The 12018-nt window shown below is 29.2% G+C and overlaps 1 protein-coding gene across 1 annotated transcript; it reads left to right on the top strand.

Annotated features, from left to right (window-relative positions):
- The first annotated feature begins 8019 nt into the window (after positions 1-8019).
- LOC131598880 (persulfide dioxygenase ETHE1 homolog, mitochondrial) lies at positions 8020-10746 on the top strand. Its single transcript, XM_058871453.1, has 9 exons — positions 8020-8520; positions 8682-8810; positions 9297-9404; positions 9555-9689; positions 9846-9887; positions 10028-10087; positions 10167-10220; positions 10317-10341; positions 10439-10746. Exons 1-9 carry the CDS (start codon positions 8305-8307, stop codon positions 10519-10521), a joined length of 852 nt encoding a protein of 283 aa, XP_058727436.1. The 5' UTR covers positions 8020-8304; the 3' UTR covers positions 10522-10746.
- The last annotated feature ends 1272 nt before the right edge of the window (positions 10747-12018 follow it).

Raw genomic sequence — 12018 nt, 5'->3', positions numbered from 1 at the left:
TATCCTGAAAGCAAACTGAAGCGTTACAAGTTCATCAACCTTCAAGGTGCTTAAATCTTAAGCTTCATCAATAGTTGTTACCTTCGTGTCAAATTTCTTGGGCAAAGATCTAAAGATTTTTCTGACCAGTTTCTCTTCTGACATCTTCTTCCCAAGGCAAATGAATTGTTGGCAATGTCCCGAAGTCTGATACTAAAATCAGATATGGATTCATCTTCCACCATTCTCAAATTCTCTAACTTTGTTGTGAGAAATTGCAATCTTGACATACGCACTTTGTACGTGCCTTCATGAGCAATCTTGAGAGTCTCTCAAGCCTCTTTAGCTTTAGTATATGTGATTAGTTTGAACATGTTTTTGTCAACACCGTTGAATATAGCATTCAAGACTTTGTCATTTGCAAGAGCTTTATCATCTTCATCTTTGAACCAATCATCTTCAAGCTTCAAACTTATTATAACATCTTAAGAAGTAATCACACAGTGTTTCTAACATTTAATCACAACCTTCCAAGTTTTGTTGTCTATTGATTTAAGAAAGGCAACCATCTTAGTTTTCCATTAGTCATAATTGGTGTCATCAAAAACAGGTGATCTATTGACAGACCCTCCATCCTTAGTATTGTCCATTTGAACAAAAAAATCTTCCCTAGAGCTCACCCAAATAGAACAGGGTGTCTGCTCTGATGTCAATTGAAATTTTATTCCTCAGGGGACAGTTGTTGGACCATATGTCCGGGATGAGTTGTCCAACTCATATATGACAGTTTAATTCATACAAGATGATGAAGCAGAAAAACAACAAAGAGCACAATAATTGTTAACTCAATTCAGTGCAAACCACACCTACATCTAGGGACATCTAGGCTAAGAAATGAAATTCAATCTTCAATAGAATTAGTACAATGTGTCTTAGATGAACAAGTCCCTTGTTCAATGCCCCTCTTCTTAATTATGCCCTAGTGTCTTTCTATTTAAGACTCCCCCTAAATATGAGAACCCCCTCTCACTTTCTTTCAATCACTAACCCTACTGATCAACAACAATAATCAAAGTTATCAATGTTGAATTACAACTCAACTAAACAAACCAAATATTATGCCTTATGATATGAATGAAGCCATAATGTGGTGTACAATTAACACAAACAATGACTCAGCCTAAAACACAAATCATCACTCAAGCTTGTGGTTTTCAAGACATGGAATGAGTTTCTATGTATACCAATCAACACTTGGGCTTTTCTCTTTGGATATAGACAATGATCACGTTCAAATATGATAGAGATTCAGTTAAGATTTGTTTCTCTAAAACAACTTTAATGAAAAGATTTGATTTGATTGAATTCCAATGTAAATCTCTGTGATTTAAATTTAAGCTAATTAAATAATAAATAAATCATATTGCTAAAAGATAGCAACAATCCTTGTTACACACAACAACATAAGAGCGCGCTCCAATCAACTGAAAAACCTCCGCACATAACAACATACTTGTCCTTCTTCATAAAAACATCTTGAACAAATTATGTTGTTTTGCATAGTGCAACCAATCCAAAAGGAACAACACCCACAGAAGGGCTACCTCGAGATCTTCCAAAGAAGGGCTACCTCAAGGTAGTTACTCAAGGTAGTCAAAAGGATAACTACCTCGAAGTTGCCCCAAGAGGAGCTCGAGGTGCCTTCAAGTTGTCCACAAAAAGGCTATATAGAGGCATCTCAAAGAAGTATTGCCTCGAGGTCCCAATGAAGGGTCAGATCAGAGGTGGCCAAAGAAAGGCTACCTTAAGGTAGCTCAAAGAAGGACTCGAGGTAGCCTAAAGAAGGACGAAGCCACATTGTTGGGCTTAGGCTAAAATACTCGATCCGAAGAGACCGTTAAAGTGGGCTTGGTAAGTCCTCCTCCCTATTAGTGAGTAAAAGAACCGTTCACCACTGGGCGGACTAACGGGAAAGGTGGATGAAGTGGGCTTGACTTCTCTCACCTATCTAGCACCCGAAAGCTCTATAAATACATTAATTTAGAACTCAGAAAAAATCTAATTTATTATAAAAAAACACTAAATACATAACTTCTCACCATCAGTGCTCTATCATTCTAACAACCCTAAAATCTTTTTAAAATTCTACACTTTTACATTTTTACGTGAGTTTGCTCTATCTAAGTATATAAACATTGTATCTAAAATCTTGTACTTGTTCCTGTATCACATTGAGAGGGCCCAACCTTATCTAATTTTTTTTCCTTTCATCCTAAACTAGTAAAGGACCCGTGCATTCGCACGGTTCACGCAAAGTCGACTTAAACAATAAATAAATATATAATGATGGTTAATAAATATATATATAAAAGATACACAAATTAAAAATAAAAAACATTTGAAATTATAATTATCAAATAAATATTAATTTAATCTAGTTAGAAATATATACTTTAGTAGAAAAAATAAATAAAATAATTAAGTAGTCATCTACCCGTGCGTTTGCACACATCATACAATATAGTTATAATCTATCGTGAGTAGTCATGTACCCGTGCGTTCGCACGTATTGCACAATATTATAAATAATAAATAAATATAATATATGTGATTATATTTATTTGATTTGGTAACAGGTACCAAACTTTTTTGTCCAAATTTTGTTTATTGTCACTCATACCCCTATCTTATTATAAGCATTTGAAATCTTTTTACTTATTTTAAATAAAAATTTCAATATATTTAATAGATTTATTTTTTCAAAAATATCAGTTATAGGTTAATATGTACATATAAAAAATAAAGGAAATAATTAAGTATTTATCTATCACAGTTGTAAATAAATATAATATAATGATGGTTAAAAATGTAAATAAAATATATACACATTAAGTAGCTTTGTCCCGTCGAAAAATAAAGAAAAATAAAGAAAATAGTTAAGAAATCATTTACCCGTGCGTTCACACGGTTCATACAATGTCATTATAAATAGTAAATTAATATAATATAGTGATGGTTAAAAATGTATATAAAATACAAAAAGAATAACAATTTTTTTATATAAGAAATTATGTATTCATCAATCATAATTGTCTGATGTTAAATGTAATTTTATAAGTAGTTTCGGTCAATCGAAAAATGTATGTTTTTCATAAGAAATTTATGTATTTATACATCATAATTCTATCATGTTTTTTTTTTTGTAAAAAAAAATATTAATAGCATTTTTTTTAGTATAAATATTAAATTTTATCATAAAAAATTGCTAACATTTTTTTGATAATTGAAGTTTTTAATATCTTTTATTATATTTTAATAGTATCTTTAATTATAATTAATATATTATATATATTTTTAAAAATAACATAAAAAAATAAATAATGTTCATAGATAAAACTATATTTAGTATTATTATATAGTATTATTGTTAGTAGTTTAGATTAATGAAGCAATTCTGACAATAAGTTAATTATTTGATTTATTGATCAATAAATAATTCATTAAAATATATAATTATTTGATAATTATTTTATTATTTGATTTATTGATCAATAAATAATTCATTCAAATAAAAAAAATTAAACAACAACATTGATTATAATAAATAATAAAATTAAATGATTATATTGGCCGATAAAAATTTAGTCATTTTATAATTTTGATTATATGATTTTCTAGGTCTCCAATTATCTCAAGGTACTAAGGTACTGTAAGGAAGGTAGAGATAAATATATTCTAATTAAAAAAGATGATTAATATTTTATTGAAAAAAATTAGTTATTTTGTTAATAAATAAATAATATTAAAAATATTCATTTCGTTGATATAACTTCAAATAAAAAAATTAAACAACAACAATGATTATGATATGTAGTGAATAAATAAATGTAGGCCAAACGAAACAATTATTAATAGTGGTTGTCTTACATATAATAATCGGTTGATATCTGAATGGATGCTTGATAAGTATGATTGCATATATAGAACCACGATGAAAGAGAATAGTGAACTATTGTAAATAGGAAAATTAAAAAAGTTGGAACATAACACAATGCAGTTGGATTGAAAATCGTTGAAGCATCTTGGAATTTGAAGATTTTACGGTAAAAGAGGTGTGTAGGTTTCCCAAGAAATTGTGGAGGCAGATCATAATGAATTTGGTTTTATCAATACGTTAATGAATGATTTGCAATAAATAAAATTATTAAAATAGGGTTTTTAGTAAAAGGTATAATAGGCTTTTTTTTTTTAGTAAAACTTATAATAGGTAATTATGGTACTACCTCTTAATGATTACTTTGAAAATAAATATACTATCTTAAAATTTAAGAAATTTTATATTATAGGCTTTTTATATATTTTACCTGTAATATATTAGTTGACATAGTATATTTTTATTTGTAATTGAATTTGGGAAAAAAACAAAATTTATGTAATTGAAATGAATATTATATTAAATAATTATTTCTCTTAATTTTTTTACAAATAAGATAGTTATTTTATAATAAAGAGTAAATTTTTAAAAAATGGACTCTCTCTTTTTATATATATTTTAGAATATTTTTTTTACAAATAAGATGGTTATTTCATAAATAGATTGTTTTATCATTTTTTTTAAGATAAATTTTGTTTATTTAGGTCTCATTTACCATTACCATAAATTTATTATGGGTATAATGAATTTATTACCATAAATATATTTATTATAATAAATATATTTACCATTACCCATATTAAAAGTAGACTAATATAATTTTATAATTAGTATTAAACAAAAACTATACTGACAAATGGAATAAAAAGATATGACACAAAAAGATCTCACTCTATTTAATATAAAATAAATATATTATTATTGGCCCCATATCACATAGATAAATAATATTATGATAGTAGTTATTATAATAGTAGATGAATAATTTCTTAAAAAACAGTAACAATTGCAAATATTAAAAAAGACTTATTAATTATTATCACCTAAAACTACATATTCCCAATGATATTTTCATAAAACTTTCTATAAAATGAATTTAGCCTTGTCGATACAACTAATAATTACCTACAATTACCTATAAAATGAATTATTATCACCTAAACACAATCACAAATAATTAAAAAAGACGATTAATTATTATCACCTACAACTACTACCTACCTCTATTGGGTCCTTTGAAGGGCATTAATTGATTTATTATAGCAATCAATTAATAGATTTATTATAAATGATCTCATTTTTTATGAGTAGATTTATGGGTTAAATAAGTTTTTGGTCCCTATAAATAATACAATTTTCATTTTTAGTCCCTCCTTGTCTTTAGGCAACGGTTTTTACAAAAAAACCGTTGTCAAAACTAGCTAAAACCGTTGCCAAAACCCAGGAGGGACTAAAAATGAAACTGCAATATTTATAGGGACCAAAAACTTATTTAACCCTAGATTTATTATAAATGATCTCATTTTTTATGAGTATCATAGGTTATTATAATAGTAAATGTCATACTTAAAAATAAATATATTTTCTTTTCTTAAATAAATATTATAATTACAATTATAATTACAATTATTAAAAGTTCAGATTTTAATTTGCATATATATAGTATTAAGTTATTATGTCAAATTATAAATATTATTTTATAATTCATTAGTTATTATTATTATTATTATTATTATTGATGATCGATTTGATTATACCATGGTCTCAAAAAATTTGTTGTTGTGTAATTTAGAGAGTTGTGTTGAGAACATAATAATTTGAAGGGTTATGAATGTAAGAGAATGATTGCAAAATGGCGTTGGAATTGGTTTGGTTTATGCACATGAAATGTGATGGTGAGTCACCAAAAACTCAATGGAAGTGGAATAATTCAACATTTTTTTACTAATATTTTTTTCACGTGAATATCAATTGTAATTGCCCTCATTAAATGTGATATTTCAAACTTCTCAATTATCAATAGTTATTGTATTTTATTATTTTGATTATTTTAGTTTAATTATTTAAAACTACTAATGGGAAATATAATAATTAAAATTGAGAATAATTATCTATAATTAACTAAATACAACTTTTAGATAATAACAAATTCTACATGTTTTCACATTAGTAGGCTGACACGTTTTTCCTAGGCTAGCCATACCATAGCATTACTGCATAGATCTCAATGTAATACCAAATCAACAAAATATCTTTAACCAACTTTGTAAGCAACATATCAATATAATTATTTAGAATGAATTGGAAGTTTGGAACTGCTGGAACTGGGAAAGGGAGGGAATTATCAGGAAATTAGGACTTTATTAAATTAGAAATGCAAAAAAACTTAAATAGTCCAATATTTTCAATACAAAAAATTATAAGATAAAAAAGAGAAACAAAGATAGAATGACATAGTAGTGAAAATCATATATCTCACAAAAAAAATAAATAAACAATTAAATCATTCTACTTGTGTGTATATCAAACAGAGTAATGGAAAAAACAATCTGGAGTGATATAAACAAAAACCACAATGCTCCCCTCCTGATTCAAAAACTATTTTCTGTCAAAAAAATAATCAAACCTTTAGCAAACACCACTATATAAAGTCCAACTCTTTCCTTAAAAAAAAACCATAACTTTTTTAAACAATGTCTACAGAGGAAAAACATACGGGTAACAATCAATGTTGAAAAATATAAGTAATTTGGGAACTCAAAAATCTTAGATAAGACAATATCTTCAGTCTTCCCCGTGCTCTATCTCTTCAATCTATAAAATTGTTAAGCAAAGTGAAAACCTTTTAAACTGCGTATAAGCAAAGCTAACTTAATTTGAAGCATTAAACCTAAGAAAAGAAAACGAATGACAAATAAAAAATAAAGAATCTCAAGGAGGAGAAAAGAAAGATTGAAAATGAAAAAGTAAACAAAATAAATCTTACCAAAAATAAATCGAACATTAAACCTGGGAAATTTTCCTAAAGTAATTCAAACTTGCTATATTATTGATGAAAGTTCTGGATTAAAATTCATGACAGCAACTTGGAAAAATAACTCTCCAATATCAAGACAGCAACACAAATCCATCCAGAAAATACGATCAACATTAATAAAAAACTGTAACAACATGTAACAGTACAATATATATTTTAACAACGTGCATATACTTGAAAAATTGAAAAAAAAATCAAAAAATGCAAGCATGTAAAGTTTAGAATTCAGATCTGAAAAATCCAAAAATGCAAAGTTTAAATCTCACCCAGTACCCTTTATTGAAGGACATCGGCCTTTTGAGTCATTTATTCTATGAATCGAAGTGCTTTTGCGTCTTTACCGAAATTGTTGAATCCACAACCATGTTCAAAGAAATGATAAAATTCGGGGTTAGATAAAGAACCATAACCTAAAGTTGAAAAATTGAAGAAAAAATTATCAATTGAATTTTGTAGTTTGATAAAATAATTGATTGTTATTATTATCGAATAAAAAAGAAGATACCTTTTGATTTGCAACTTGATAATGATTTTAGAAATTAAAGAAAAACTATGAATGGAAGATGCAGGATTTTGACGAACCTTCAATGTGTGGAGAATGAAATCAAGGAATGAAAGGGACATGTTAAAATCGATGGGGGTAATAGAATAGGAAGATGGGTCAAATGTAATGGTTTGTAATTTAGGGTTTGCAGGTTGAAATCAAAAGCCATAATATATATAGATCAATGAGAAAAAGTTTAAGGGTTTTTCAAAAACCAAAGAGAAAAAGCGTGGAGGAGGTTTTGCTGTATCCAAGAAGATTTGCACAATTCCAATACAAAAACCCCACGTTAGTATTAATGATGGAAAATAAAATGGACAATTGAAAGGGTATACAATGATTAAAGAATATATATTTTTAATTAAAATATTAAAGGAGATCCAATTACGGTTTTGTCCCCGAATATCACCCTCAAATTGGTGATTAGAGGGATAATAAAAGAATTTCATATGTCATGTACTTTATTATATTAAAAGTAGATGAGAATATTCATTTACTCCCCCTAATCCCCTGTTCTCACTCACCATTCACTATCCCCTATAACAATTGTATAATGATATTGGACACTACGATCACACAACTACCAATTTGGATTTCATATTGATTTCTCTGTCTTCTCTTCTCTCCATTCTGTCAACAACCTTGCCTATGTCCTCTTCATACAATAGAATTCATCAACTCCACTCCTAATTATTATTATATTCACCCCCTAACATCAACAACATCGTCACTCATTCCTCTCTTTCATCTCCTATCTCTCATCTCAATCTCTAATACTATACTATATATAACCCAATTCCAACCACCACAATGCTCAAATTCCAATTCATCAAATTCACCCCTCTTTTACCTTCAAAACCCTCATTTTCTCCTCTTTCTTCTAGACTCAAATCACACATGGCTTCTTACTCTTCTTCTTCTTCTTCTTCCTCTTCCAACCTCTTGTTTCGTCAGCTTTTTGAAAAGGAGTCATCTACTTACACTTACCTTCTTGCTGATGCATCACAGACTGAAAAACCAGCAATTGTGAGATTATAAAAATCTGATTTTTATTTCACTGTTTGATTATTTTTTGGATTTTTTTTATGTGGGTTGGGATTATTTGTTGAGTTGAATAATGGGTTTCTTCTGTTTTGATGATTGATGAAAAATTGAGTTTTTTTTTTTTTTTTTTATGAAAAATTCAGTTGATTGACCCTGTTGATAAAACAGTGGATAGAGACTTATCACTGATTCAAGAATTAGGTTTGAAGCTTGTGTATGCTTTGAACACACATGTTCATGCTGATCATGTTACTGGAACTGGTCTCATCAAGGTAAGTATGTAGTATATAGACTTATTGATGAATCGTGATGTTTCCAAGGGTCTGTTTGAATTGACTTATTCGATTCGAGCAATAAATGTTGTTTCAAGTGTTTGTTTGAATTGACTTATTCGATCTGATTTGAATTATTGACATAAATACTTGTTAGTTATACTGTTTGGAAGAGCTTTTGAAAACATCTTATTACTTGTCTATAAGTTCTTTTCAGCTTATTTTCAAAAGCTCTCAAGATAGTTTAAGAAAACATCATATAGCTTAAATGAAAACAGCTTGACTTTATTTTATCTTTTGTTAGGAATACCTTGTACATAAGCACTTATATGATATAAGCGCTTAATTGAGTTGTTTATCCAAAAAGGGTCTAATCGAAATCAAATCACTATCTTAGCCTCTTAAATTAATCATGTGTTGATATTTGTAATAACTTTGTTGTGGTAGTAACTTAGTTTGGTTTTGTTTTTCACTTGATTTATCTAGAGCAAAGTTCCTGATGTAAAATCTGTTATTTCAAAAGCAAGTGGTGCAACAGCAGATGTTTATGTAGAACAGGGTGATAAAATCCGTTTCGGCGATCTTTATCTAGAGGTAAATCTACAGCTACATGCCTAGATTGATTTTGCTTATTTTGTTTTGCAATACTAATACCGAAATGTCAAAGATGCATTACATTCCGTTGTTTTGTGTAAATACAATGACTGGTTCTCTATATGACTATATGCTGCGTCATTATCGTAGGTTCGTGCAACTCCGGGTCATACTTTAGGTTGCCTTACCTATGTTACAGGAGATGGACCTGATCAACCTCAACCTAGACTGGCATTCACAGGGGATACCCTATTAATACGCGGATGTGGAAGGACCGACTTTCAGGTACATGTTGTTTAGGTTTAGACTATCCTTCTCAGTTCTCAACGGTTTTCAAATAATTGTATCTAAACAAAAGACATGTTACTATCTTACCGGCTATTTTATAATTTCATTGCGAGGTTATTTATTGATATCTATTTCACATCGATTATTATGCAGGGTGGGAGTTCGGAGAATCTTTACAAATCAGTCCATTCACAGGCATGAACTTAAAATTTGTTGTGTTACTTGTGTACTGTATTCTGTTAAAATCGCCAACTTGTGAAAATTGATTAAGATATTTCTCGTTTATAAAATTTGGTTATCGATAAAGTGTCACTTCACATTTTTTCTGGAAACAGATTTTTACACTTCCTAAAGATACCTTACTCTACCCGGCTCATGACTACAAAGGATTCTCTGTAAGGAAACGTTTTATGCCTTTTGCTCGAAATTTTTCGTAGAGTTGCTTACTCGCTTATACAAATACTGTTATTTTAGGTTACCACGGTCGGAGAGGAAATACAGTATAATCCACGCCTAACAAAAGATGAGGTAATGTTTGATTCCATCCATAAATTATAAGCTCAATCGACTAGCCTCAGCTCATGTAATATCTCACAATTGAAAATGTTGATCCCTTTTCTGCAGGAAACTTTCAAGAACATCATGGCGAGTAAGTGCTAGTGAAATTTCATAAAACCTTGTTAAATGTTGTAGCGCGTCTAATTTAACTGATGATGGCACATTTGGTTTGTGGATTTGTGCGACAGATCTTAACTTGTCATATCCCAAAATGATCGATGTGGCTGTTCCGGCTAATATGGTTTGTGGAATCCAATCGAAAACAAGCTGATGTTATAGTCTTGTTTGACAGTCAAGCGGCGACGATGCTGTTCAACACGGAGGCGATACTAGTGAAGGAAAAAAATAAATAGTGTTAATTGTCCTTTGTGTTGAAGAGAAAAATGAAGATTGTAAACAAATAAATTGATGGTTATGGCCTCAACATTGTGCTATAGTGTGTTCTGTTCTATACAGTTTTAGAATATAGATGATAAAGTCCTTTATAGATTGAAAACTTGTGGATAAGCAAAACATGAAATTAAGATGTTTAAATAAAATTTGTAGCTCATTTTAAGGCATCAAAGTATTTGCTCAAGATGCCTTCTTATTCTACAATCTAAAATATTGTTATGCATGCATGTGCTTATTGCTTGTTATCACATATTTTGATTTCTTTATGTTTTTGTCAACCTTTTAGAACTAGGGAGAATACAATCTCATCCATGGATGAGAAACTGTTTGAATTTCAAGAGATCATAATAGATACTTAACTAACAACTAACTATTAACTATCCAAAAAATAATTAACTAACTAGATAGCATCGGAATTTGATATCTCTTTTGAATCAAGGAAGGTCATCTAAGCCCAAGTTCTTGCGGATTTCATTGAAGATTTGAAACCAACCCACCTTAGAGCTATGCTCAAAGCGAACAGTTTTTATAGATGGATCGACAAATAGCGAAGGAAATGGAGTCGATCTTATTCTTGAGAGTAACGAAGGGCTCGTATTAGAGGTGTCTATATGTTTTGAATTTGGACAAAACTTAGGTACAATTCTTTAGGTGTGGTTCTTACTATTTTCCAATAAAAATATGACAAATATACTTAAATATCATTTAGTGAGTGAGAATAGGAGAAATTTGCTTACGTGTTAGAGAAAATTATACATTTATTATATTTTTATTGGAAAATAGTAAAAACCACACATAAAGAATTGTACCTAAGTTTTGTTCTTTGAATTTTCCCCACCAACAACCAGGAAAATTATGAAGCTTTCATCGATGCTCTCACACTAGCATCATAGATGCGAGAAAAAGAGATCATGTTATGAACGAATTCCTAACTACTTGTCTCCATACTCCGAATTGTAATGTCAAGCCTCTCTAATTTAAATGAAGTATATGTTTTGATGAAGTCAATACATTTGCATGAATATCAAAAGGATGAATAAAAAAACTGGCATTGGATCAAGTTTGCAACTTTGATGAAAATTAGTTTTTTGATTAATCTTCAAACTCAAAATTGGTACAAGTTAAACTTTAAACATTGATATATCTTAGTGCTCAAAATATTAGATACATTATGCATTACCTTCATGAAATGTCATTGTCATTGGGTTCAAGTCTTTTTCACAATTTTTCATGTTTTGCTTCAGAGTAACCGGTTACATGAAGTCAAGTAACCGGTTACCTTAACTTGGCAGTAACTCTGTTTGCATATTTTTGGCATGTTTTGAATGAAGTAACCGGTTACCACTGAACCAGTGAGATTTTTTCTTTCTGTTTT

The sequence above is a fragment of the Vicia villosa genome, linkage group LG4, assembly GCF_029867415.1.
Source record: "Vicia villosa cultivar HV-30 ecotype Madison, WI linkage group LG4, Vvil1.0, whole genome shotgun sequence".
In the NCBI taxonomy this organism is placed as follows: Eukaryota; Viridiplantae; Streptophyta; class Magnoliopsida; order Fabales; family Fabaceae; genus Vicia; species Vicia villosa.
The sequence above is the reverse complement of the archived record's forward strand: the minus strand, read 5'-3'. Positions and strand labels throughout refer to the sequence as shown.

What these genes read in the sequence shown, in the direction of transcription:
- LOC131598880 (XM_058871453.1), top strand. Translation starts at nt 8,305, where the DNA reads ATGCTCAAATTCCAATTCATCAAATTCACCCCTCTTTTACCTTCAAAA. An exon ending in CTGGAACTGGTCTCATCAAG is followed by an intron (nt 8,811 to 9,296) that starts GTAAGTATGTAG and finishes TGATTTATCTAG; the next exon opens with AGCAAAGTTCCTGATGTAAA. An exon ending in GTGGAAGGACCGACTTTCAG is followed by an intron (nt 9,690 to 9,845) that starts GTACATGTTGTT and finishes ATTATTATGCAG; the next exon opens with GGTGGGAGTTCGGAGAATCT.